This window comes from Meriones unguiculatus, chromosome 3, assembly GCF_030254825.1.
Source record: "Meriones unguiculatus strain TT.TT164.6M chromosome 3, Bangor_MerUng_6.1, whole genome shotgun sequence".
Classification (NCBI taxonomy): Eukaryota; Metazoa; Chordata; class Mammalia; order Rodentia; family Muridae; genus Meriones; species Meriones unguiculatus.
Genome location: NC_083351.1, coordinates 3,659,310 through 3,686,353, shown reverse-complemented (window position 1 = coordinate 3,686,353; position 27,044 = coordinate 3,659,310). Strand labels below are relative to the sequence as shown.

The following is a 27,044-nucleotide window of genomic DNA, read 5'->3' as shown; positions in this document are numbered from 1 at the left end:
CACAGTGGGAGGTGAGAGACCAAAAATTGTTCTCTCCCTCCACACATGACCGTGGTATGCTTCCCCCACCAAAAATTATAAAATATTTTTTAAAAAGTTTTCCCAGGGCTAGCCAGATAGCTCAGTGCACAAGGGCTTGTCACCAAACCTGAAAACATGGCTTCTTAGGAAGGAGTTGGCTGACTCCCCCGAGTACACTGGCCTCTCCCCCACACTGCAGCATGCATGCACAAGCACGATGCTGCAGTCTACAGGTGTGTCGGGCGGAATCCGGAACTACTCTTGACTATGTGTCGTCTTTGAGCCACAGGCTAAAAATGCGCTACAGCTCCGCTAAAGAGCTGAGACTCAGAAGTCTGCTGTTATAAAGAAAATGAAATGCAAAATGGTCAATTTTACCAAGAAAGACTCAGGAGCCAGATGCTGGGGTGAAAGCCTGCTAGCTCACAGAGGTAGAGAGAGCACCCAGCTGACCTTTCTCCTCAGCTGATGTCCCAGGAGGAAAAGCCCTCTCTCCTTCTCCATGCTGCCTTAAATCCCCTTCAACTCTATGTCCCTCCTTCCCGTGTTTTCTTTTGTTCACTTCCTGTCAACTGTCGCGTCACCTCTTGATGGATGGTCGACTTTATTTAGCTCGTGCTTACAGAAAGCTCTTGGGTTAAAGGTGTGTGCTGCGGCTGAGCCACACCACAATTAGAAACAGGTTTTTTCCAGTTCACAAGCTCGAGGTTCACAGTGTGATCAAATATCCAGAACAGACGCCTGAAGAGGGATGTTGTCTATCTGGGGGCTAGGAGGGAAAAAGAACTGTTTCTGCAAGTACGGGAATAACGGTGAATACCACTACTGCTTCTGGAATGTTCTAGTGGCCGCTGACAGAATGAAGCAAGAATAGGTAATGCCAACAGGACAAGGAGGAAGCAAAGCCACTTTTTAAGTTAATTTTTTCTTTTCTTTTTAAAAAAATTTTATGTGCATGCATGTATGTTTGAAGGCACCAGATCCCCTGGAATCGAAGTTACAGATAGTTGTGAGCTGCCATGTGGTTGCTGGGAATGAAACCCATGTCCTCTGGAAGAATAACCAGTTCTTTTAACCATTAAGCCATCTCTCCGGCCCAAAGTTACTTTTTCAAAGCTACTTCTTATGGGATTTAACTGGGGGTAGCTGCCAAAGCAGAGAGGTTTACAGCATTGCAAAGCCAAGAACAGCAGGCTGCCCATGGGTATGTTGGTTCATGCCTAAAATCTCAGAATTTGGAAGAATAAGGCAGGGGGATTGCTGAGTCTAACTCGAGGTTGGATTAGTGATCTTCAGGCCAGCCTGGGCTAAGGAATAATACAGAGTGAGCCTCTGTCTCTGCCACACCAAACCAAACCAAAGGTAATCAAACCAAGAAGCCTGACAACTTCAGTTGTTCTGGCACAGACAACTGACCAATGAGCATGGTGTGTTTCCTCAAAGACTGTAAATCAAGGCGGGGCTTTCACGGAATCCAGGTAACAGAACTGGATTGTGTGACCACAGCTCAGGATCCTGAAGGTTATCTCCCTATAGAGGAATTTTAATACAGAACATGGCTGTTCTGGCAAGAGATCACATCCAAAGATCTTCTAGGTCTGTGTGATCCGGCTAGAAGATAAGCATGCCTTTAATTCAGGAGACAGAGGCAAGCAGATCTGAGCTCAAGGTCAGCCTGGTGTAGAGCAAGTCAGGTACAGAAAAGCTTAGGTCCAGGTGTGGTGGTCCACGCCTTTAATCCCAAACAATGACGGCAAAGTTACTTTGTAGCAGGAAGCACCGACGTTTGAAAGTGATGCCTAATTGAATGGCAGAAAAGGCGAGGAATCAGAGAAGACTTGACAGAATAGGATGTGCCAAACTCTCAGGAAGAGAGTAAGGGAGAGAGAGAGGAGACAGTTTTACCGGGACAGTAATAGAGATAGGCAGAAGAACCCTGCTGAAGACAGAATGAGAAGGGGCCAGATTAGAGCAGATTGCTAGTTTGAGGCCAAGCAGAGCAGTTCAGAGACTGAGAGAGAAGCCAGATTGAATAAGTCAGCTGGAAGAGGAGTTTGAGCCAGAACAGCTGACTTAAACCAGCCAGCCCAGAGCTCAGAAGGAACAAAAAAAAGGGTGAGCTTAAGTCTCAAAGGCTGAAAACATTCTTGGCCTAGGTTAGACTGTACGGAGGCTAGAAGCTCCCAGGACTAGACTTAGGTTAGCAGAGCCAGTAAGCCTCCCAGACAACAAATGAATCAGGCGAATAAAAGTTATTTGCACGGAGGCGGAGCAAAAAAGTTACTTTTACACCTCGCTACAAATACAAGGGGTCACGTCAATGAGCTGTACACCCAGGGGGAAAGCAGTCACTACGCACGTGTGCGCTGAGCGGCTGAACTGGACCCTGTATTAACTGGACGTGGGTGGTCCTGGAGAGCTGGTGGAGGCTTTTTGCAACTGGAAGATTAGAAAGGCTGGGAGTAGTGATCAGAGGGCACCAGCTTTAACTTGAGGGCTCAACACTGGAGCGTGCTGCAGAAGAAAGACTAGTCACATGGGCCTTTTCAGTGGGATGAAGAAATATGGTACTGGAACTTTTTACTACTCTCTTATCTCCGTCTTTCTTTCAGGGTTTGGCTATGTACCTCGGCTGGCCTGGAACTCGCTATTGTAGATACTGCAGTCCGGGCTGGTCTCAGACTAGCTACGTTCCTGAAGCATCCTCCTGCCTCTGCAGCTAAGCGGTGGGAGTACAGGGGAACCACCAGACCTGGCGGACACTGGGAATCCTAAATTTCTCTGTGCTCAAAAGGGGATTGCCCCAGATTCCTCCAGACGCTGTGTTCGATTCTCAAACGGCTGGTAATCTCCTGGGTAGGGAACGTCCGCCCTAATGTTTCAAGACCTTCGAAAGCAGAGCTAGCCTCTTTATTTCTCTTTGGGCTGCCCCACGCTCCCTCGGCCGTTGGCAGTGGGACAGTCCGTCCGACCCCGCCTCTTCCTGACAGCTGACTTTACCCTGGGAAAAGCAATAGCTGCCCGATCGTTACCGAGGCGCTGGGAGGCGGCGATCGAGAGGCAGGGCCGATCGATTGCTGCTGCCTGGCTTCCTGCGTGCGCCGTGCGCTGCGGGCTTTTCGCGCCTGCGTAGTGCGCCCCCCTCCCTTTCTGCCTCCTCTGCCGCCATGGCGCCAGTGGTTAGTATGGCTCCGCGTGAAGCCGCGGCTCGGGGAGTAGCACGTGGGCCTGGTGGGCCGGCTCCGGCTCCAGCTCGCGTGGGGGACTGTGCCCTGCAGTGTCAGGCCGGGGCGGCCCGGCAGGCGGGGCGGAGGAGACTGGGGCCGCGGCGGGGCCCAGCACGCTGTGGGCGGCGGAGGCCGCGGCTCGAGGCGGTGCGAGAGAGCCCGGAGTGTTCGAGCTGGCGCATCGGGCGCCCGCCCGGGCCCGCGGGGGCTTAGAGGCTGCGGGCTGGACGTCGCCGGACCCCGGACTCCAGCCCCGGCCTCGGGGCATCGGACCCGGTTACTTGGGCGAGGGGCGGGGAAGACGGATGTGATCTGCCATCCCGGGCGGCCAAGTGGAAATGGCCCTCCACAGGGTGGCCAGAGACCAGGCTTGTTCTCCTAGTACCCCTGGAGGAAGCTGCTTTTACTAGGGTGCAGCAGTGTACAGTTTCTGGTGTTGAGCGAAGACGAAGGCCCAGTTTCTTCATGTCAGGTTCTTGGAGATCGCTGTACTTGGACCAAACGGTTTTAGGCGGTGCTCTGTTTTTTAGTCGGGACTCTTAAGGTGCATTTCCGGTTGTTTTAATCTTTCTACCATGGCTTCCAAATGCTTCAGTGCATTTGGGTGAGAATCTTGGTGGGAGCTTTTGGGGTTCATTGTGGGTAGGTTCTCTTACTGATTTAGGTTCTTCCCGGGGCTGGATTTAAAAGGAATGATTTTGGTTGGTAGTGGGAAAACAACATGGATAGGACGATTTTGTGGGAACTGGAAAGTTGACTCAGTACAAGTTGTGGATGGTCTTTTGAACAGGAAGCTAGGTAGTGTGCTTTGTATGAATTGCAAAACTTATAGCAGGAACCTAGGGACGTCTTTAAAAGCCTCGGGGGTCGGTAGAGCCAATTGCTGGATGTTATTTTGTAAAGTAAACTGATCCTCAAAAGTGTAGATTGTTAGTCTTACTTCTTAAGCCAGTCAGAAAGCTGGAAACCATTGACCACACATAATCTTGAAGCTGACATGGAACGCAGCTAGAATATTTTCAAGTTTTTTTTTTTTTTTTCTTTTGCCATTCCTGGGAGGGGGGTGGGTGTTGAGGTCTGGAGATTAGATGCTGAGGAAGATAATGAAGTGCTCTAATCTAAAAATAGAGGCTAAGGGTCGATTTCACACTAAAATTGAGTGTACAAGGTACTTGTATGCTTGCATTTGCAAATGAATAAAATAAAGGAGCATTTCTTGGGAAAAGGTTGGGGAGTCTGGAGAGGTTGAGTAGGACAAGACAGTAATGATTCCCCCTCTTTTCTCGTCTAGAACAAGGCTCTTGGCACTCTAGAAGGGAACCCATCTCCTTGGGTTTGTGTTTGTAAGGACTTCTATGCCTCTGACATGATTTGGTTTTTTTAGTTTCTGTTTATTTCTTTGCCGAGGACTACCTGAAGATTTATCTGTTTTCTGTGTATCCTTAGAAAAAGCTTGTGGCGAAGGGGGGCAAAAAAAAGAAGCAGGTTTTGAAGTTCACCCTTGACTGCACCCATCCTGTAGAAGATGGAATCATGGACGCTGCCAATTTTGTAAGTGACATTTTATTGCTCCTCTGGGCTGGGAAGCAGGGACAGTTGGGAAAACCTGTTGGAGTCTGTTGGGCTTGTAGGCGGTCCTATTTCTTTCACTTAGCTGAAGCCAGGGCAAATTAGTTACTTGTTGCTCAAGTCTCTTGAGATAGATACAAGCTGTGATATGTAGGTATCAGTTAGCTTTTCTGTCTTCCTCTGATGGTTTCTAGAGATGATCTTACCCAGAAGCAGGCAAACTCCTGGGTCCAGCATTGATTACCATTGCATCCTGTTCCCTGTTTAGCTTAATCTGTCCGGGTAGCCTTGTCCTGGACCTTGGCATCCTCAGTGCTATCCTGAGGTTCCCCGTCTTTTTTTTTTTTTTTTTTTTTTTTATGTTTCTCTGTGTAGCCCTGGCTGTAGACCAGGCTGCATCTGCTGGGGTTACAGGCCTGGGCCACCGCACCCTGCTCATTTAAATTTTTTTAAAGATTTTTATCTCTAAAGTTTCTTGTATGTATGTTTGCATGTGTGTGGAGACCATAACGGGTTGGGGCATTTGATCTCTGGAACTGGAGTTGCAGGTGAGCTGCCGTGTCGGTACTGAGAACCTCTGAGAACTGTGTTCCTCTGAAACAGCAACAGGCACTCTCAACCCAGAGCCATCTCTAACCTTGTCCTGATTTTCTGTTTCCCCTTGTATTTGACCCTGGTCCCCGGTATCCCTATGTTCCCCTTTATCTAGAATTAAGTCTCTGCGGCCCCATTTTGGCTCTTGGGATGTGGGCTTTGTATGTAAACATCTCCTAAGTTCACTTTTGTTCTTTACCATTCAGAAGGTTAACTTGTCAAGAGCAGTCATTCCAGAAAAATTGAAAATTAAAATGTACAGGGATAACACATAGCCATTAATATTAACAGTGTAAGTGCAGTCCACTAACCTTGTGTGGATGTCTGTCCCTCAAATGTAAATGCACCTCAGTTGGCTCCCAAAGTTGTTTTTTTATATTTTATTTTTTTATGTACATTTGGTGTTTGGCATACATACATGCCTGTGTGAGGGAGTTGGATGTACTGGAATTTGGAGACAGTTGTGAGCTGCCTTGTGGAAGCTGGGAATTGAACCAGGGTCCTCTGGAAGAGCAGCTAATGCTCTTAGCTGCTGAGTCATCTCTCTAGCCCACTGCCTAAGTTCTTTATCCAGTGAGTTCTCCATGGCTTTGCATTTCTGCATGTTGGCAGTTTCTTTTTTTCTTAATTAAAAAAAAAAAATTATTTTGCCGTGCATAGTGGTGCACACTTAGCCAGCATTTGTGAAGCAGAGGCAGGTGGATGTCTGAGTTTGAGTACAGCCTGGTCTGCATAGTGAGCTCCAGGACAACTAGAGCCTTGCCTCAAAAAGAGAAAAGAAAAAAGACGAAAAAAGTTTTTGAATGTATTTGAGTGTTTTGCCTTCATATATGTCTTTATACCACATGTGTGCCTTAACAGCCCTGGAAGCCAGAGCAAGGCACCAGATGCCCTGGAAGTGCAGTTGCAGATGGTCGAATGCTGCTATGTGGGTGCTGGGAAACAAACTCCGGTCCTCTGGAAGAGCGGGCGTCTCTGCAGTTCTTGATGGCTTTTGTTTGGCATTTGTCCTGCCTGGTATTACCACCTGACACATCTTAGCACACTCTCCTCTGCTAATGACTTCCCTTCTAGACTGAGCCCTCTGCTTCACCATAGTTAACAGTTTGCACTGGAGTTTTAAAAAGAGATACGCCTGTGTTGTCGCAGGAGTTGATCAGGACCTCAAGCGTGCCAGTGAGTACTCTCCCTGCCACATCTCCATCCCTAAAGTTGTAGCTTTGAGCTGAAGAGGACTTCATCTCTTTGCAGTGGCAACAGAACAAAAAAGTCCCTTTTGGACAGAGGTCCCTGAAGCCTGAGGTGAATGGCTCTCCCTGGCTCCCATGGTGCTTTGCAGAGCGTGTCTGGGCTCCCAGGCCCCTGGTGCCTCTGCTGTACCATGCAGGCAACTCCAGGCAGGTCTGTGGTGGTGGTATCAGGTTTGTCTTTGCCGCTTCAGCCAGCTGAAGACACGCTCTCTGCTAGTGCTCAGAGGTTGCTTGCAGCTTTGCATGTTCCTGTAAAAGTCAGACTTCTGTTTATGCTTACTCTTGACTGTTTTTGCTTGTCTTTTATGTTGAGAGAGGGTATTGCTGTTGCCGCGGCTTACTTGGTGCCCTTGACTGTGAGTGTGCATAGACCCAGGCAGGAATGTTTGCCAGGAAACCATCTTCAAATTGCGTGGGATGTGTGGAATAGTACTTTCCTTATGAACTTCCTTGTAAGCTTCATGGCCCCAGTGATCCTTAGAACCTGCTTAGAGAAGTGACTCGACAAAACTGTGCTCTGATAGTCACACACACAGCACACACTTCCACCTACACGCACATTTTTAAAGACACCTGTACTTTGGTGTTGGGAGGAAGTCTGAATTGCTCTGCCCCTGAGACAGGTAAGCCCATTGCACTCCCACTTGACTCTGCAGGAGCAGTTCCTCCAGGAGAGAATCAAGGTGAATGGGAAAGCTGGGAATCTTGGTGGAGGGGTTGTGACCATCGAACGGAGCAAGAGCAAGATCACTGTCACCTCTGAGGTGCCTTTTTCCAAAAGGTATGAGGGGCTTGCCTTCTGTGCTGCTGTGTGAAGGGCGGAGAACGAGTGTGTGCCACGGAACAGTGCTCTTGATTTATTTTAGGGGTGTGTGTGTGTGTGTGCGTGCGTGCGTGCGTGCGTGCGTGCGTGCGCATGCCTGCATGCATGCATGTGCTTTTGGGACCAGATGCCCTGAAGCTGGAGTTGCCCCGTGTGGGTGCTGGGATCTGAACTGTGGTCCTGTAAAGAGTATGTGCTGAACCTTTTCACCAGGCCTGTTAACGTATTTATAGTTACTTGGCTGGTGATTATTTCTAGACTTTGCCTGCGCTCTATTATTTTTTTGTTTGTTGGCTTGTTTGAGACCAGGCTGGCGTGGAACTCAGAGATCTGCCTGCCTCTGCCTCCCCAGTGCTGGGGTTAAAGGCCTGTGCACCTTGCCTGGCTATTTTTACATTGTCACCTTCCACTGCTGTTACATCTTGGTGATGACAGCCTGCCCCAGCTGGCCTGGGCTCATTGTGTGGCTGAGGTCCCCGGTTGCTGAAAGCTGGCCTTACAGTGCCACCCCATCACACTTTGATGAGAGCATCTGTTTTTAATTGAGTTTTGCTTCTTGTAAGTGCTGGTGTGGTACTGGGTGAGAGAGAGACTGCCTACGTGGATTCTCCTCATGGTGTGACATTGATTCTCTGCCCCTATGTGTTAGGATGTGGGTGAAAACAGCAACGAGGCTGGGTTTAGCACAGTTGGGCATAAGAGCTGCCTGCCGGCTGGGGCCCGCTGGTTAAGACTTGTCAGTGAATAGGTGATAGCGGTCTGCTGTGATTGTGAGGCAGGCTGTGCACAAAACCACCTGTCCTGGGGAGGGGACGGGGGACTGGGAGGAGACGAGGGAGGGGCTAAATTGGGATGTCAAGTGGATAAATTATAAAAAATAAATTGAAATAAACAGAAAGATAAAGCAAAACCCCCCTGTTGTGTTTAGCCCTTGGGCAGATGCTGCCATCTTGTGACTTTCTGACATAGCCTCAGTTTCCAACCAGTTCTGTCCTTAACTCAGTGGAGTCGGGAAGGCACCACAGTCCAACTGTAGCTTCCTGTTCTTTTTGGGATTTTGAAGGTGCCTTCTGAGGCCCAAGGCCTGCCTTGCCCTCTCAAGCTGTACCTGCTTACTTTCTTGTATACTGGCGTTGTGATTCCCACAGCCAGGTGGCTTCCTTTTAATTTGGGGGACTGAGAGCTGAGTTCAAGGCTTGGACACAGTAACACTGAGCTCCTTCTCTAGGTGCCACTGTTCTGTGGTCCATTTCTTGTCTCACTGTGAGTTAGTTTGAGACAGTCTTGCTAAGTTGACTTGAGAACTTAGGTTGTGGCTCAGGCAGGCCCTGAACTTGGTATTTTTCTGCCTGTTTCTAGAGTACTGGGACCACAGGCATGTGCCCCAAGCCTGCTCACTGCTTTCTTGATGACAGTAATATTTTTCTGAAAAATCCAAGGGTATTCCAAAGTCTAGAACATCTGTTTCCTTGTCTCTGATCCTCTTACTATAAGTGTTGAAACTAGCTGGTTTTGAGTTGAGCTCTTCAAAGGACAATATGGGGAGACAGTGGCATAGCAACCTGGTCTGTCTGTAGGCTGACCTCAGACTGTTGATTCTCCCATGCACTGAGTTTAAATGCTTGTGTCTGCAGGGAAGACTGGGTAGAGCTGAGCTTTGGACAGTGTTTTTGGCAGCCAGTGAGGCTGTTGGTCAGGGTCCTTGTTGGCGGGTGGGTGCCAGTGTTCACTTACCTGTGTGGTATTTCCAAGAACCAGTAAAGGGCCAGGCGCACACCTTTAATCGCAGGCAAGGGAGCTTGATCTCCGAGTTCAAGGACAACCTGGTCTACAAGGTAAGTCTGGGACAGCCAGGGCTACACAGGGACACCCTGTGCCAAAAATCAAAAACAAAAGTATAAGGAGTGGCAATTTTGTATTTTTAGATGGGTTTCTCTATAGGCCTGGCTGTCCTGCATGTGTAGACCAGGCTGGTGTATAATTCACAGAGATCCGCCTGCCTCTGCCTCCCAGGTCCTGCCATTAAAGGTGTGCAGCACCGCCACCCAGCAAAGAGCAGGCAGCTTGAGGTTCCTCTGGTGGAGGAAGCCTAGGTGTGGTGAGGTTAGCTTGCCAGTGGGGGGTTGAGCATAGCCCAGTCTCCCTGTATGGCACTGGGACCGCCAGCTACCAGGACCTCACCGATGGCACCTTCAGTATGCAGCTGTTAAACACAGTTGGGGTTGTGGGAAAGCAGCTAAGGCAGCAAATAGATTTTAAAAATGTAGTGTGGCTGAAAAGCTACTCGGGTGTGGGGAACGCTTGTCGAACATACACCGCACCCCGGGTTTGGCCTCAGCAGAGGAGGGATGTTTCTGAAGAAACTTTAGAGGCAAGACAGATATAAGCCTTCACTGTTAGGCCGAGCTGGGCAGGTGGGTTGAGGCCAGCCTGGGTAAAGTGGGACCTCTCTCGTCTCAGCTCTGGAGGGGCTGGGAGCACTTACTGTGCCCACGGGGTTGGTGATGGCCATCCCATTCAAGAAGTCGGAGGCCCCAACAACCTCCACCTGCCATCTCAGGGAGGTGTGCAGAAGGTGTGGGAAGTGTTTGGAGTTGGCGGGAAGGTTGGTCTCCGCAGAGGTGTAAGGTGTATGTAATTGTCATCTTCCACTGTGATCTTTCTGTAGTGATTACTACAGGCCATTTTGTGGTGTCTGCTGGTGTGTTCTCACTTCATTGTTAGAACACTGGCTTGGGTGTACTTGGTCTGTGCTTATTTTGGAGGGTCGGAAAAACAACTTAAAGTTGTTTTCACTGTGTTTTATGAGGTTTCAATGTTTCAGAATGCAAAGAACCCGCCAGTCTAGCGTAGTTCTTGTGTTCTTTCTCTGCAGGTATTTGAAATATCTCACCAAAAAATATTTGAAGAAGAACAATCTTCGAGACTGGTTGCGTGTTGTCGCCAACAGCAAAGAGAGTTATGAATTGCGTTACTTCCAGATTAACCAGGATGAAGAAGAGGAGGAGGATGAGGATTAAGACACATTGGTCTGGAATGTTTTGTATTAATTCATAAATAAAATTTAGGAACAAAACCCCATGGTTTATCCTTGTATCTCTGCAGTGTGGATTGGACAGGAAGTTGGAAGTTACAGGGACTGGGGTTTAACTGGGTTGCCGTTCATTTGTATAGACACACTTTTTTCTGCTCAGAAATTTCTGTTCTCAGGTTGTCGTGCCTGAACAGAAGAGCCAGTCTAAGCATCTGACAGGAGCGGTAGGGGAGAGGCGGCTTGCCCAGTCCAGCCAACCTGAGTCTAAAAAGCCTTGTGGTTGGTTTTTTTTCTGGTGCCTGTTTCAAAGGAAGGTTTGAGATACAGTGTGGTGCTTTTCAGTAAAAACAAGCAGGTGATTTCTTTTGATTTTTTTTTTTTCCTGGAAAAATGGCAGTCAATACAACAGACCAAAGGGACAGTTGTCTCCAGTTCCGGTCACAAGATGCTCACAGCTGTGTGCACTAACCTTTCTCCTTCCTATAGAAGAGCTGGTCTTTTAGTATCACTGTTGCATATTCTGCCCTTTATAAAAGGATTTGTAAATACGTTGGGCATCCATGCCTTTAGGTGGCTCTTCATTTCATCTGTGTCAGAGGTAAGCAAGGACTTGTAGTGAAACCTAGGTAGTTGGAACACTGTTTCTCTAGCGTCCAGTAGAGGGCACTGAAGATGGCTTCCAGAGCATCCCTCCGGTAGGGGGCGCCCCTTCCAGCCCTGCTCAGGAGGCTTATGACAAGGGATGGTGGAAGTGGGTGTGTCATGCTAAGATAGGAAGTTGCTGCACTTAAGCTCACAACTGCACTTCGTGACAAAAGTCTTCCTCGGGGGGCTACAGCCCCTGTGGCAGAGTTCTCTCCTAACACTTTAATCTCCATCATTTCAGAAGTCAGTTCAAGCCGTGTGTGTCTGCAGGGTGCTGGTCAGAGGAGGGACTTGTGGGGTCCTGCCACTGTGCATGGAGAACTGTTGGGTGGGAAGGATGTGAAAGGCAAGGATGGGGTCTGTCTGGTTTCTTTGGAAGCATTCCGGACCCCTGAGGATAGCCCCCTTGTCAGACTCCTGCAGAGGCAGCCGCTTGCTTTCTGGTAACTGAAGCGCTTGGAGGCTCACACGCCCGACAGTCTGCTGTCGGCCTGTGCTCTGAGGCAGCTGCACCTCTCCCAGGGTCCTTTAACCTGTTGTAACCACATGTTTGGTAGAGGCTCAAGCGCTTTCTGTATCTATGCAGCTTCTTAGAAGCAGAACTATGTTGTCTCTGCCCTTTCGGGAGGCAGCATTTCCTTCAGCCCTGCAGGTGCAGCCCCTCGGCCGTCAGTGTTAAGTTTGTGACTTGGCACACCTCTCTGTTGCTCGGTGTTTTAAAGTTTGGTTGTTAAAAAGTTAACCCTGGCTTGATTAGCATATGCTTCAAGAAATGATCCCAGATTTTGAAACTTGTAATAAAATGGAAACACTGGGTTTTTATGCCTTTCTAAACTCTTGTATTTGAATGTTGATCACATTTTGTATTAAAGTGGCTAACACGTGGCTACTGTTACCGTGCAAGGCTTTTTTTTCCTGTTTAAACCTTATTCTCACTGGTTAGTTACATTGAGCAAAGTGTGTCCATTGTAGTCTGTACAGTTCAGTCTCAGGAGGTTGGCTGGAGCTGACTGAACCTCTTTCCAAACAAAGGCCTTTTCCTTATGGGCGACATGGAGAGTGAACTGGAATTGTGTTAAACCTGCCATGGCCCTGTGTACAGGGCCCCTCCTAGACCGTCTCCTCTATGTCTGTCTGGCCTTGTGCCGTACCTGTCTTTATCGGAAATGTTGGCACAGAGCACTGGAGTCTTAAGCTGTGACTTCAGTTCACGGAAGTGATAAAGCAGAGTTGCTGGCACAGGCTTGATCCCTGCCAGCTGCGGTTGCTGCGGGTGCCCTGCCCTGAGTGAGTGTTGATGCAGCCCAGGAGGTGTCTCCATGGGAGGGCTCTCTCACTTCTACACTGTCCCGCCCCTGCCTTTCAAGGGTGCTGTGTCTGTAGTGTCCTTCCCGGCGGTAGTCAAGCAGCCCAGCGCATTGGTGGTTTCCCTGCTGGTGCCTGTAGAGGTGCTGAAAGCCAGCCCTGACCAACACCTCAAGACACTTGCTGTGGGATGCGGGGAGGTGGAGATCCTAGCAAGGGATAGTTGTCACTATTAAGGTCAAAGAATTTTAGGAGAGCCTGAAAGTTAGTATGGACACAGGGTGACATGCTTGCCTTGGAGTGACAAGTGCGGAAGCAGGTTTGAGGATGTTGGTCTCTTATAAGGCACCACGGGGTGACGGAATCTCAAGAGGACATGCAACCACGGGGATGACAATGGCAGGATCACAAGAGGAAACATGCAACCAGGGGATGACAATGACAGGATCACAAGAGGACGACGTGCAACCATGGGGGTGACAGTAACGAAAATCACAAGAGGACAGCGTGCAACCACGGGGTGACAATCACGAGGACTATATGCTGTTCTTTAGTTCTCATGGACAAGGCTGGTTGGTGGCAAAGGATTCACTGTAGGAGACCTCTCCGAATCACAGCAACTGTCCTGATTGGGAGTTAAACTGGTGGTTGCTTGTTTGCGGGGGCCTGGGCGAGGGGAAGGGTGAAGGCTGTCTGCTATCTCCATAAGGGGGAGATGGCTCAGGGAAGTCTGTGGGGTTCCTAGTGGCCCACAGAATCTGGTGCAATGGTTTGCCCCTGTAATCCCAGTGCTGCGAAGGTAGAGGCAGGAGGATCCCTAGGACCAGTCTCTGGTTAGCTCCAGAGTCAGTGTGAGACCCTGTTCCAGAAGACAGGTGGGGACCCGGAGAGGTTGCCATGCTTAGGAACACTGCTCCTAGAGAGGGCCAGGCTCACCTCCGTGCCCCTGTGGCAGCTCTCAAGCACCTGTAACTCTGCTCTGGCCTATGTGGACATCCATAGAGGCAGAACAGCAAATCCTGGGAAGGATGAGGGCGGGCCTAAGGAGAAAGCTCAGCAAACACGGGCACTTGCCCTCATCCCTGAAGGGCTGAGTTTGATCCCTGGAACCGTATGGTGGAAAGAACCGACTTCCATATGAACACCACGACGTGTGCGCCCCCTCCCTGAAATAAGCATGTAAAGAAAAAACTTAAGGCAGGGAGCAATTGAGGGAAGCCACGCTGACCCCAGGAACCTGCACTCACAGGCTGTGCTGAGGGCTGCTTTAAATGGTGGCGGGATCTGCTGCTGTCTGAGAGCAAATGGAGGCTGCCTCAGCCTGCCATGCTTGTCTAGGAAGCTGCTCCCTAACTGGCCCAGGAAGGGGCCACCAATGGCCTTAGGCCCCAGGTAGGGGTGGTTGCCCCAGGGCTCTGCTCTTCCTCAGCACGTGTTTTCCCCCAGCATCCCAGTTTGGGTCTTTAGTCACTAGCTAATGCTATCCCAGTGCAGTCACTGGGAGGATATCCTGAGTGTGCAGCTCACATCTTGATTCTAATTTGCTGCAAAGTAAGCAGTTGGGGCTTTTCCTGAATGTCTTGACTTTCTCAGGCTCGCCTTGGGAGCCGAAGCCAGGGTTAGTGTGTGCATGCCTGTGCATGCATGCCTGGGGACAGTCTTTTCTGGTGTTTCTCTGAGGTGGGACAGGGGACCTCTGAAAAGTTTTAATGTTTACCAACAGACTGGGCTTAGGGTATGGTAATAGAGGGTGAGCATATACAGTGGAGCTTGGGAGCAGGGAGACAAGTGGTCTGGAGAGAGCCAGCCATCCCTTCCCAGGAGTCTGCAGACTCCGGGTGCAGCTATCTGAGGCTCCCCATGACTCAGGGAGCCATTTGGATCCTTAACGGCCTTCTCCCTGCTGGCTGGACCTTTCACCCTGTGCTGGTGGCCGCCACTGTCCAGGGTGTTATAAAGGTGATCTGTGAGATGGAGTTCTCAGATCCTGCCTGTCCATCCCAGGAGGCTGAGCAGACCTGCCTTTGCTCACGAACAAATAAAGAAAAGGTTTTCTATGGTGTATATGTAATTTGTAAAGCTTGAGATGAAAGCAATGGCTCTTTCCAACCCTACCCACATCAACTGTCTTGGGCAGCCACCTCAACAGGTCACTGGGACACTCAGCCAAACTGGCACAGTTCGTATAGTTCTGCAGAGGTGCTAGGACAGGGGAATCCCTCCTGGGTTTGGATGCTGGAAGCTGTTGGTGTCAGCTCAGGCCTGAGGACTTTTGTGCCTACCCTCTCAGGTCAGGCAGGTCCCAGCCCGCTGGCCGCAGTGAGCTCCACTCCCTCAGTGTGTGGCCAGCGGCGCGACATGAGGACGACCCTCACTTTACTGGCCTTTGATGGACCGGAGCGCTGGCGACCTCCTGCTGGCCCTTCACACCTTCTGTGTTCTTAAAGTCGAGGTAAGACTTGGCTGCACCAGGCTGAAAGCACTCACTTAAAATTCCAGTCTTGCTCCCCAGGGCTCCGCATGCAGCTTCACCTCTAACGAGCCGGGCTGGCAGTTGCCAGCCCTTCCGCTAGGCGACAGGTGTCCCGAGTGGCAGTCCGGGGCACAGACCATACAGAGCCCCAGGGACCTGGCTGTGTCTGAGCTGGTCTCGGCCCAAAGGGGTGTTTTGGAAAGAGGGCACGTGGCTGGTGGGAAGCCATAGATTTATCTGGATAAATCACACCCACTGTTCTGTGACCCTTGCTTAAATGCGGGACTCATTCTCTTCTACTTCTCTTATGAAAGGGGGTTGGAAACCAGGTGGGGCGAGTCCGGGGTGTGAAAGGCTAGTTAGTGGGGCAGCTTGTGGATCACCATCCGGCCTCTGGGGCCCAAGTGCCTCCGCGGGCAGGGTGGCAACCGCTGGCCCTGCCCGGGGCGCGCGTGGGGCGCGCGCGGGTAGCACTGCCTCGCCTTCTGCGCCCGGGCCATCGGAGCCCCGCAGGCGGCTTGGCCGTCGTGCCCCGGGGACGGATGGGCGCCTTGACGGCTCCCGGCACCCCCGCGCCGCCCCCCCATCCCGCTCCCTCACCAGGCTGCTCAAGACTAGTCCCCGCAACTTGTTCTCCGCTGTTAACTAGTCCCGCTGGCGGAACGATGGGATGGGGTTGCCACAGCAACCAGACTGGACGTCACAATCCGGGCATGTGTGCCGCCCCCCCGCCGTGCCGCCGTGCCGCGGGCGCTGCCGCCGCCACCCTCGGCCGGCTGCGGGACTCGCGCTGCGGGGCGCGGTGGGCGGAGCGGCCCGGGCTTGGCGGGTGCGGGCAGAGGCGGCCGAGAGCTTGCGGAGTCGACACGGGGGGGTGGAGGTTTGGGGGGGCGGGGGGGGCCGGCGGCCGCCATCTTCTCGCCGAGACCGCCTCGCCCGCCGCGCGGGTCCGTCCGGCAGCTCACGGGTTAAGGCTGGCACCGCGCCCGGCGGGAGGGGGGCGCCCACCTCCCCTCCCCCCCCGCGCCGGGCATGCGGGGCCCGCCGGGCACCGAGGAGGAGCTGCCGCGGCTGTTCGCGGAGGAGATGGAGAACGAGGAGGAGATGTCAGGTGAGGGGGCGCGGGGACCCGCCGGCCCGGGACGCGGGGCGCGGCGCGCGGGGCGGGGTGCGCCGGGGCCCCCCTGGGGCGAGCCCGCGGCGGGGGCTGCGCGGGCTGCGGGGCGGGAGCGCGGGCGCCTCCGGGGTCAGCCCGCGTGCCCTTGAAGGCGGCGGGAAGCGCGCGCTGCGGGCGGGGCGAGCACGGGCCGCGGGTGGGGAGCGGGCGATGCCCGAGCCGGGCGCGCGGGCTGCGCCTCCCAGCGCCTGACGGGCGCTCCCCAGCACTTTGCCCAGGCCGCCGTGTGCACTGTGCGCGCCAGAGCCCAGCCCGCCGCCTCGCCCGCGGGCCTGACGCCCCAGGGCCACCGCCCCTGCCCTTGCCAGTTGCCTCTCCGAATTGAGCCTCCATGGTGTCTGTGCCTCAGGGGTTATCTTGCGGGATTCTTGAGTTAACTGCTGCCGTCCTGGCAGGGCCTCACCCTGTCCGTCCTCTCTCCCTTCTGAGGGGCATCACTTCTCAGCTTCCCGATGGCTCCTCCTGGACTTCTGAGGGACTTGAGAGGCCAGGAGGGCCTCCTTTTGCCCGGGGAAACCTCCATGCCCATGGGTGAGACTGTCACACACTCGCACCCAGCTCCTGTTCTGCAGGAGAGAGCAGCCCCTCTCAGGCCATTCGGCATCTTCACCAGGGGCCACACCCCCTGCCCCCCAGTCTCCCCTCCTGCTGACCGGCTTGTTTAGCGGATTTGACGCTGTCCTGGGGCCCCCTGCAGGAGCCTGCTGCTCAGCCCCTCCCCTTCCAGCCAGGCCAGGAGCCTTCGGTGGGTGAGGTGTGCAGGGCTTGGGTCTCCAGGAAGTAGTTGAAGCAACCAGAGCCTCTCTCCGAGGGGAAAGTGAAGGCCAAGCGCCTGTAGAGAAACCTGTGGCTGGTGTCTACTTAGGAGCCGACTCTTCAAAGATCCCTGGTGGTGGCTGGGGCGTGGCCTTTTGTGGCATTGACAGGGCGATGGACAGTGTGTGTGTTTGCAGGCCCCTTTCTGGGACTTGAGTGTCCTCTTCTCTTCCTGCCTGGCCTTGCTTGCCTCGGAGTGTAGAGCTTGCTGAAGTCTTGGGTGCCCACAGGATGGTAGACACCCAACTTTATTGTTGGGGCTGTAGGAGTTGGTCCAGTCTTCTTCCTAGCCTGCCCCCACCCCCAGGGCAGGTGGAGAGATTGTCCCCCGGGACCTTCAGGAGTACTTCCAAAGCCACTCAGAGGAGACGCCTGCTGCTGTCTCTCTAGCAGGGATTCTGGGCCCCCGTCTATCAGCCGCTCTGACTGCTTTGCCTCTGCAGCCTTCCAGGGCTCCAGCACCTTCCAGGTCCCTGATCTATGTTTCTGTCCCTCCCACCGGTCCCCATCAAACTTCCCACCAGTGGTCAATGACCTTCCCTGCTTAGAACCAGACCATTGGTCCATCCAGTCTTCCCAGTGCTCCTTGTTCACACACAGCCTCATCAGGCTCCAACTGTGTGCCTGACAGTATTTCTGTGGAACACTGCAGGTGCTGTCCTGTCCTTGGGGCCCTGGCTTTGACCTTTGCTTGACTCCTTTTGTCCTTTGCTCACAGGTTAGTCCTGTCCATGTGGGTCTCAGCCTCAGTGCAATATGGGACAGATACCCTCTTTCATCCTTGCCACAGACCCGGGCCCATTTCAAGGAGCTATTTGCTTGTAGCACTTCCTGTTCTCTGGAACCTTGTGGTTCTTCCTCTATCGTCTCCCCTGAGTGGAATCCCTCACGGCGGCGATCTGGAGTGACACCTGGAACTGAGGGTACCCAAGAGGTTGTGTCTAATAGGAGTCTCTAGGTCACCCCTGGGCCCCTGAAGGTGGGGACAGTCCTATACTAGCCCTTGTGTCTGTCTGCAGTGCTGGCCCACTAGCTGCCTCATGGCCTTCTGCAGCGTGGGGTGGAGCGATATGGAAGTGACCTCTTAGACCCCCTGGAGCCGGACAGAGGAAATAATCTTCCAGAGGTCTTCGCACTAATGCTCAGCCTGCAGCAGCTGGACTCAGAATTGTTGGAGTCTGTGCAGTGTGTTTCCTACACAGGCCTTTGCCTTGGCTGGTTCGCTTTGGCTTTGTGGCAAGTGAGCAGGCCCGCTGTGAGGAGGAAAACGGCCCAGGCTCCCACCTCTGCTGGCAGCTGCAGGATTCCCGTGGGAGTGTGCGGGTCAAAGGGAGGACATGAGAGATGGATGGGAAGAGGAGGCCTTAAATCCCAGCACTGTTCTTGTCAGTGCCTTGGTGTCCCCACTTGTAGAATGAGTCCAGCACCACCTACCTCATAGAAGGTTATTATGAGGCCCCGTGAGATGGTGCACATGGAACATTCAGATGCCCAGCCCATTACAGATACACAGCAGCCATGGCAGGTGCAATTAGCACCATCCGCAGGGGATAGCCGTCCCGCCTCCCCAAGGATATGCTTCTGAGACTAGCACCTTCATCCAGTAAGCACCGGGCTGGAGAACGGCTGGGAGTGAGAAACCCGAGGAGGGGCCGGAGGCAGGGAGGAAACAGCCCTGAAGGCTTTTCCTCAGAGGTGGGCTCTGCTGGGCCAGAGCTCTCCCTGTCTTGTTGTCCAGTTCTTTCTCAATCACTGTCAAGTGAAGGGGCCCAGCCTTTCCTCTGGCTCTGGTCCTGGGGAGACTTGACTGGTCCCTGCCTCCACCCTGCAGATCTACCTGTGAGAGCATCTTAGGTTGCTAAAGTTCCCAGGTGATGAGAGAATGGCCGCCATGATTCCCAGGGCCCATGCCCTTCTAAGCTTGCCCCCCATTTGGAGTAGGGGTGTTCTAGGGAGCCCGACTGTATTCGACACCCATCCAAGCATCTAATTCTCAATCCACAGTACCAGCCTATTAGCCATCCTGCCTTCCAGCCATCCATTATCCATCCACCTGTGATAGCTAACACTCACCATTCACCTATCTATTCATCTGCCGTCTCTTCGTTCTTCCACCACCACTGATTCATCTATCCACCTACCCCACCATCTGTCTGTCTGTGCACGTGCAAGCTCTTCGTCCACACACCCAGCATTTCTGCATGCACTCATCCAGCCAGCCAGCAGCCGTTTGTCTACGATACCCACCCGTTACTCATCTACCTGTTTCTGTCCATCTCCCACTCTTATTCAATTTTCTACCATCTATCCACCCATCTCCTCAGCACAGATTTCTTGAATCTCTTTAAGCCGAACAAACAGTGTAGCCTAACTTTCTGTTTTTGTTTGTTTGTTTGTTTTTGTTTTTGTTTTGTTTTGTTTTTGGCAAGGCCTCACTATGCAGTCCTGGCAGTCCTGGCTGTTCTGGAACTCAGTATATAGACCAGGCTGGCCTCAAACTCACAAGGATCCTCCTGCCTCTGCCTCCCAACTGCTGGGATTAAAGGTGTGCACCTCCACACCAGGCTTCTGGGGGCTCTTGTGGAGGAACCTGTGGGACTTTCATCTCTGTAATTCCGTCTTTATCTCCCCCTCCCTCCCTGGCTCTTTCTCTTGTTCTGCTCCCTCCGCCAGTCTTAGCTGCTCTGTGTGGTGTCTCTCGTCCCTGTCTCCTCCTGCATCTCCAGTGTTCGCTGTCTCCTACTCCTGGCCTGTGGAGCCGTCCACCCATGCCCTGCACCCGACTGGGGGCTCTGCATGCCTTCCTGGGCCATGCTCACACCCCAGCTCCCAATCACTTAGGATAAGAGCCTCCCTGCTCCTCTCCTCCCTCATTCTCAGGACTACTGCTTTCTTTTATGAGATGCCAATGAGGTGATGTCTGGGTTTTGTTAAATGTCATAAATAAATTATTAATCGCCTCTTGGGTGGTAGCACTGCTCTGGATCGGCGGAGGGCCTAGGCCATGGGGGGAGGTCCAGAGATGAGCGAGAACTTTAGTCTAGGCTTCTCAGTGTCCAGAAGTCCTGGTGCCAGTGTTCCTCCACCCTATGACCCCTCCTGGCTATTTACTTATTTATCTATTTATCTATTTATTTATTTGCATCTCTGAGCTGTGTGCTCCTGGGGCTGGGTTCCTCATGTCCACAATTCTGCGTCTCTACACTGCCCAGGAGGAAGGCTGCAGTGTGAAGCCCATTTCAAAGATGGCCAGTGGGCAGGCCTTTAGGGCCACTCACTGGTCAAGAACGGGGAGGTGGTTTGAAGCCCTTGCACTTCTTTGGCCCTGTTTTTTTCTGACCACTAGGTGGCCCTGTTCCCTGCTTGGAGATGGGTTTTGGAGGCTTGAAACAGAAGGAGCCCCTATTCCCTGGATCTTGGGGAGGATGGTGGGCTGAGCTGGGTCTCCATCATTGGCTTGTTCTCTTCAGACGCTGGTGAGGGAGGGCTTGTTCCAGCTCCTGCTTCTGACCCCTAATCCTCCTCCTTCCTGAGCCAGATGACTTGACTTCTACCACAGCCCTGTTGAAAAAGCTTCCTGGAGGCTTGTTCCTCCTCACAGGGGGCGGGACCTGGAGCCTGCGTGGCAGGACTTCACCCTGGGTGTAGGTTTCTGGATCTGCCTGATTTGGTCCCCACCCCACATCTCTCAGGCTCTTCGAACTCCCAAGCCAGAGCTGGCCTTAGCCACTCTGGTGGACCTGAGGTGCAGTCCTGAGCTCAGCACATGAGGGTATGCTGCTGAAAAACTGGGTTCTGGGCATGCCAAGGCCAGGAGGATGGAGCTCACATACTGGCCTGTGCCTTTGGCCTGTGCGGCCACATGGCTGTCCCTGTGGCAGTGACAGAACTAGCTATGGGCAGGTGGTGAGGTCCTTGGAGCCTCATCTGCAAACGGGGGCGGGAGGTGTCTTGTTTTATTGAGACAAGGTCTTGCTATGTAGCCCGGGATGTCTTTGAACTTTGATATAACCCTGCCTCAGACTGTGGAGTGCTGAGATTAGCAGCTTGTGCCACCACATCTGGCTCAGTGCCACTGCTATAATTTACTAGCTGGGAAGGGTCACTCAGCTTACCCAGCTGTGGCTGGAGAATGCAGGCCTGTGTGTGTGTATGTGTGTGTGTATGTGTGCATGTGAGTGTGTGCATGTGTGTCCAGATAACAGGGGCCTGGCCGAGACCAGGCCCCTGTGGAAGCTGGGCCTTTACCTACCAGGTTCTGTCCCCACCCTCACACTGTTCCTCATCTTCATGCTGTCCCCCACCCCAAGTCTGGGATGGGGGAAGCAGCCTTCCTTGCTGTTCCTCAGGCCTGCTCTGACTGGGGCCACTTAAGAAGTGAGGAGTTATCAGGCTAATGGTCCTAATTATAGCTGGCTGGGATCATCGATGGAGCCTTGGGCCCTGGGGCAGGGCAAGGCTGGTGTTTGAGGGTACAGCCAGGCAGGCCAGAAGAGCAGTGGGACAAGCCTCTGGGGGCTGGGAATTGGCAGGACACACTGTTTTATGGGCTGGCTGCCCGGTTCTGGATCCCCCCACTCCAGGGTAGCGGAAGGCCATCTCCCCCACTGGCCGCAGCCTCTGACCTACCCTTGGCTGTTGGGGCGTTGGGAAGGAAGAAGGGGGAGGGGTGACAGCATAAGCCTGGGCGTGGCTGGCAGTGGGGTTGCCTGAGGGGGACTCTCAAGCTTGATTTTAGAAGCTCAGGATCTGTTGCTGGGGAGAGGGCTTGGGGAGGACCAGCTGTGTGGGGCTGACGGGGTAGAATCCAGTGTCTGAGGGCGGGGAGGACCAGCTGTGTGGGCTGACGGGGTAGAATCCAGTGTCTGAGGGCGGGGAGGACCAGCTGTGTGGGCTGACGGGGTAGAATCCAGTGTCGTGAGGGCGGGGAGGACCAGCTGTGTGGGCTGATGGGGTAGAATCCAGTGTCGTGAGGGTGGGGAGGACCAGCTGTGTGGGCTGACGGGGTAGAATCCAGTGTCGTGAGGGCGGGGAGGACCAGCTGTGTGGGCTGACGGGGTAGAATCCAGTGTCGTGAGGGCCAGGCCTGCAGTGGCCTCAGCGCTACCAGAAGCACTGTGGGAACAGGAAGTGCCTACTAGAGATAGGCGTGGTCAGAGCTGGGTTCCCATCCTCATGTGTGAGCTCTGGAGATTTCCTGGAGGTTTTTAACATTTTATTTTTTATTTTTAATTAAGCAGGCATCCTTGGGCTGTGAGGTCCTCTGTGGAGGAGGAGGGGTTCTGTACATGATCATGGGGTCTATGTTTGTTCTGGGTGAGTTACAGCTAGCCTGGAGGTTCCTCCTTGCCCTCTTCTGTATCCACGGGTGGGCCACAGGCTTCCTTCTATAACATTTCCAAACACCTGTGCGCCCCCTTCTGCTGGTCAGTTGGGGCACATGTGCTGGGCTGGCTTCCTAAGTCTGGGGATTCCCCTGCTGGGTGGAGACAGAGGACTGCCCAGAGGAGGCAGGAGGGAGAAGGGCCCCCTCCAGATTGCATCAGCTCGGAGCCTGTTACATAACTGGTTACATACGTAACCAGGGACCAGGCACTTCCGCCAGGGTGGGTGTCTGTGGTGGGCAAGCAAACTCAGGTGTGAATGGGTAGGCCCCTGGCCACCCTGGCCTGGCCTCCTGCCATCCTCATTGCTGCTGCCGAGTCTCCTGCACTTGAGGACGACACTGCAGGCCTCTGCAGGTTTCCCTGCCTCTGGCACAGTGGGTTATCTCCAACATTACCTGTCCCTGGCTTGGATTCCTGCCCACTGCCCACTCCCCTGGGCTCTGGAGCCCTGCCACTACGTGGGCCCTGCCTGAGCAGTGCCCTTCTCCGTAGCTTGGCAGGTACTGAGGTGGTCCTCTGGGGATGACCTGGGTTTGGACTACACTCGGCGGCCTCCTTGCAGCGGCCTCCAGTCCTGCCTGCAGCCTGCCTCCTCCTCTCTGAATTCGCTGGCTGCTCTTCTGGGTTCCCATTCTTACAGAAGGGAGGGGCTGGAACTCTGGCACGCTCATCCATCTGGCACACTCCATCCCTGCCCTAGAGACCCCGGGGAGCTGTGCTGGCAGGCAGGGCCCGTTCCTTGGACGGGGTTCTGGTGCCAAGGGTACCTTGCTGCTGCAGGAGCTCTGCATGTGCAGACTGACTGTGTGAGGTTCAGGATGGGGGTCTTGTTAGCTCCTGGAGACACGGATTGCCTCCGTGGGGAGGCATGTATAGTGGGGCACGTGTGGCTGAAGTCAGCCACCAGGTATAGGGAACCATGGAAACCAGTGGGAACCTGGCTTCCTCTCGCGGGGCTCTGGGGTTCAAGAGAGTCAAGGCTGCCAGGTAGACTTGTCCAGGGCCTGAGAGACGGGTGTTGCCTCTCTATGCACACGTGTGGAGCACTTCTCTACTCTTCGGGCCACCCCTGAATACTCACTGTCCATAAACAGGAGGTCGGGGGCAGGAGGAGCCTGCCAGGGCACCCAGGTTACAGGCTGGCAAAGTCTTGGGCTTTGGAGCTACTTTATTCTGGAAGCCTCCTTCGCCCCTCTCGGTGGCCACCTCTATACTCTGGGTGGCCATCTGTCTCTCTCTCCTTCGCCCCTCTGGTGGCCATCTCTATACTCTGGTGGTTTGGTTCTTGCTGCCATGTCCTTGAGATGACCCTCACCACCTCATCTCTGAGGTCATGTCTGGTGCACCGGGATACTGTCTCGACTTCCCAAGTCAAGTCAGGAGTCAGGCTCCAGCTAAGCATGTCCCCCAGTACAGCAGAAGCCTCTTGGAGGTGGAAGCTGAGCTGGGGACACACTTGGCCCTTTCTCCTTTTAGGGTGACCTGGAGCTAATCGCCACCTTTTCTAATGATTCCAGCCTCTAAGGCCATCTTGCTTCCTCTTGGAATTTAATTAAAAAAACAAAAAACAAAACTCAACCTTGTGTGCGGTGTGTGCACCTGAGTGTGGGGTGCAAATGTGGAGGCCGGAGGAAGTCTCGATGCCTTCTCTATCACCCTCCGCCTTGTTACCTTCAGGCAGGGCTCCTTACTGAGCTGTAAGTGCCCCGTGCCCAGTGTTGCTAGGCTCTGTGGCTGTCGAGCTCTCCCCGACACTGGGGTTACAGGCATGCTCGGCTGTCTCTGGCTTTGACCTATAATTCTTAAAGCCAATGAGAGAATTTGGGATTCATGGGCAACTTATGAAAAGCCATGCGTGGAATGGACTTGCCTTCCTGCTAGCCCTGTGCATCTGGCTTGGGAGTATGTATTGATTTCCTGCCCAGGGCTGGACAGGGGAAGCATTTAAAGGGAACTCTAGCAACAAGTGGTGGCGGTGCACACCTGTAATCCCAGCACTCGGGAGGCAGAGGCAGGCAGACCTCTGAGTCTGAGGTCAGCCTGGTCTACAGAGAGTTCCAGGACAGCCAGGCTACACAGAGAAACCCATATTGAAAAACCAAAAATAAAAATAAAAAAATAAAAAAGGATTCTATGAAGCCCATGAATGATTAATGATACCGACTCCAGTAAGCCTTTGGTTACTGTCCCCTATTGTCTTGTTTTCTTGAACCACGTCTCAGCTATGCTTGGACGTCTGGAGGCAGGGACAGGCCTTACTCAGCTTGTCCTCTCTTGGGCCCCACCCCTCCTTGGGCCAGTTAACGACGACTTTGGTGTCCCATGAGGGCATGTCTCCCCAGGTCAGTAAGGACACCAGATTAGACGCTTGCTTTTGCTTTTGGGCTCAGGACTAGGTGATTATCATCCCGTCTTACAGAGAAGGGAAGGAAAGGCCAAAGAGAACAGGTGACCTGAGACTGCTGTGTCTCGGCTTAGGACAGTGGTGGTCACTTGGCTGTGACCCAACACGGTTGGATCTGGGTGGTGGTGGGGATCCCATGGCCTGCCTCTCACTGTGTCCCTGGTTCTGGCTGAGAGAAACTGAAGGAGATCCCTCTCCCTTCCAACTCCTGCAGAAGAAGAAGACGGTGGCCTTGAAGGCTTTGAGGACTTCTTTCCTGTAGAGCCCGTGAGCCTTCCGAAGAAGAAGCCTAAGAAGCCAAAAGAGAGCAAGTCTAAAGGGAAACGGAAGAAGAAAGAGGTGAGGCACACTTGGGGGTGGGGGCGGGGCTGGGGGCTGGATCTGTTGTTGCATGGAGACTTGTGGGGGTGTCATGCAGAAGCGTCCTGCTTCTTAAGAAGGTTGGAGGGTCAGCGTCCCTCTGTCCTGAGCTGGGACATGCTGTCCCCACTGCCTCGCACTGTAGCCTCAGGCAGGCCCTTGGCCGCAGGGCAGTCTGCCCTCTCCCTGGCTGCTCTGTAGTCGCCTCTGACTCCTTGGTGAATCTCACAGAGAAAGCCAGAGGCACACAAGAGGCTCTGGTGAGGGACTGTGCTCAGGCCTGGTGATGTTCTTGACTTCCTGGTTCTGGTGTCCCTGTATAGGAGAAGTTGTGACTCAGGTTGAAGAGCCGAGGTGGCACGCTTGCTGGCATCACACTTCCATGTGCCTCGTGCTGACTCTGTTCACTCCTGGGATAAGCCTTGAAAATCAATGGGTTGGGGAAACTGAGGCGAGCATGTAGCTTGTGGGCAAGACTCAAGCTCTGCCTGCTCCCCTCGAGGGTGGGGGTATGCACCCCTCCACTTAAATGAGGGAGAATACAGGTACTTGGAGGCCCACTGAAGGCAGAGATGGGTCAGAGCAAGACTTTGAGGTGGTTTTCCTGGGGCTCCAGAATGCAGGCCAGGGGCAGAAGCCAGGGACCCCCAAGGAGAGAAAATGATACTGCAGGGAGGTGAGAGCTCCGCCTCTCCTGAGTCTCAACTGTGTCCTCTCTCCATTTCTCCTGTTGGGAACATGTCAGACGTTAACCCAGCAAGGAGGGCAGGGAGGGAGAGGATCCAGCCCACCTGAGGGGATCTGCAGCCTGCGGTTTCTCCTCTTGTTTCAGTGTCTTGTCTAGGGGTGTGAGGATGGCCTAACCAAGCCCCTGTAGCTCCTTCTAGCCCACCCCACCCACTCCCTGCTTCTGCATCTTTGTCAGATCTTTCGTTGACTGTGTGTGTGTGTGTGTGTGTGTGTGTGTGTGTTTGCGCGTGCTTGTGTGCCACCCTTTGTTCTCCTGAAGTCTCTTTGACCCCTCTGCTAACTCCACACCTGTCAAGTCCGTCTGTCATCTGGCATCATGTCTAGGACTGAGGTGACACGAAACTCTGACCCCATTATCCAGACAAGGAAGTAGAGGCAGAATGTGGGTGCAGGCCCTGTGTTTGGAGAACCCCCACTGAAGGAGGTCGTGGGGACCAGCACTGGGGCCCCAGACGCTGACACTGTCCATGGCTGGCTGGGCAGTGCAGAGGTTCTGGACGGTGAGGCCCTGGCGTCAGGTGCTCGGACCTCCTGATTGAGTGTGCAGTTCCACTCTGTCACTCTTCTCAGCCCAGGCTCTGTGGCCTCTGGCCCTGGGCCTCCTGGCAGAGGGTACTTGCACACTCCACTCACTCTCAAATGTCAGGCCACGGGCTGGGACTGTCTCACATGTAAGCTCCAGGAGGGGTTCCCAGGGGCCCTGATTCTAAGCAGGGGTGTCTGCTTTCTCACTCCTTTCTGGGCACAGGGCCGTCATGGCTTTGGCTGGAGGTGGGGAGGTGCGGGACTGTAGGGTCTGGCAGCCTCTAAGGCCAAGGAAGGGTGCTTTCCTGGGACCAATCACAGCCAGTCTGTTTCTAGCTGGCCTGGGTCTCTTGCTCTCTTTTTCTGAGGATGTATTTGTTTTTCTGGTTCTGTCTTCAGTCACCCACACTGGCTCTTTCTCTGGCCTGAGCTTCGTTTCTCTGCCTTATTAATCTCTCTCTCTCTCCATTTCGTCTCCCCTCCCTCTCTCCATTTCATCTCTCCTCCCCTATCTCATTTCCCTCCCTTCTCTCTCTTCCATTCCATTCCTCTCTCCTTAAGATGCAATATTGCTTCTTTAAAAGGGTGGAACACTTGGGTAGACAGGGTTTCCAGGTGACGATACCAGAGGAGACCCTTGGGCCAGGGGTGCTCTCTCTCTCTATCCATTCCGGAGAGGAGAGC

General features: G+C 53.5%; 2 protein-coding genes across 8 annotated transcripts in view; both read left to right on the top strand.

Moving 5' to 3' along the window:
* The first annotated feature begins 3,057 nt into the window (after window positions 1-3,057).
* Rpl22 (ribosomal protein L22) lies at window positions 3,058-10,560 on the top strand. 5 transcript variants are annotated; one of them, XM_060378970.1, is made up of 6 exons: window positions 3,174-3,200; window positions 4,540-4,581; window positions 4,695-4,799; window positions 6,663-6,812; window positions 7,318-7,442; window positions 10,360-10,560. In XM_060378970.1, exons 1-6 carry the CDS (start codon window positions 3,189-3,191, stop codon window positions 10,502-10,504), a joined length of 579 nt encoding a protein of 192 aa, XP_060234953.1. In that variant the 5' UTR covers window positions 3,174-3,188; the 3' UTR covers window positions 10,505-10,560. The 5 variants fall into 5 exon arrangements, with proteins under 5 accessions (XP_060234954.1, XP_021499938.1, XP_060234953.1 ...); XM_060378971.1 differs by lacking the exon at window positions 4,540-4,581 and having other exon boundaries at window positions 3,058-3,200; XM_060378973.1 differs by lacking the exon at window positions 6,663-6,812.
* Window positions 10,561-15,811: 5,251 nt separating this feature from the next.
* Window positions 15,812-27,044, top strand: part of Chd5 (chromodomain helicase DNA binding protein 5) — a 50,161-nt gene continuing 38,928 nt past the window's right edge. For 2 of the 3 annotated variants that reach the window (XM_060378963.1, XM_021644246.2), the window contains exons 1-2: window positions 15,813-16,052; window positions 24,940-25,064. In XM_060378963.1, the coding sequence (XP_060234946.1) occupies window positions 15,974-16,052; window positions 24,940-25,064 (204 nt within the window). In that variant the 5' untranslated portion in view covers window positions 15,813-15,973. Of the gene's footprint in view, window positions 16,053-24,939; window positions 25,065-27,044 lie in introns of all 3 variants that reach the window. The other variant, XM_060378962.1, reaches the window with a different exon arrangement.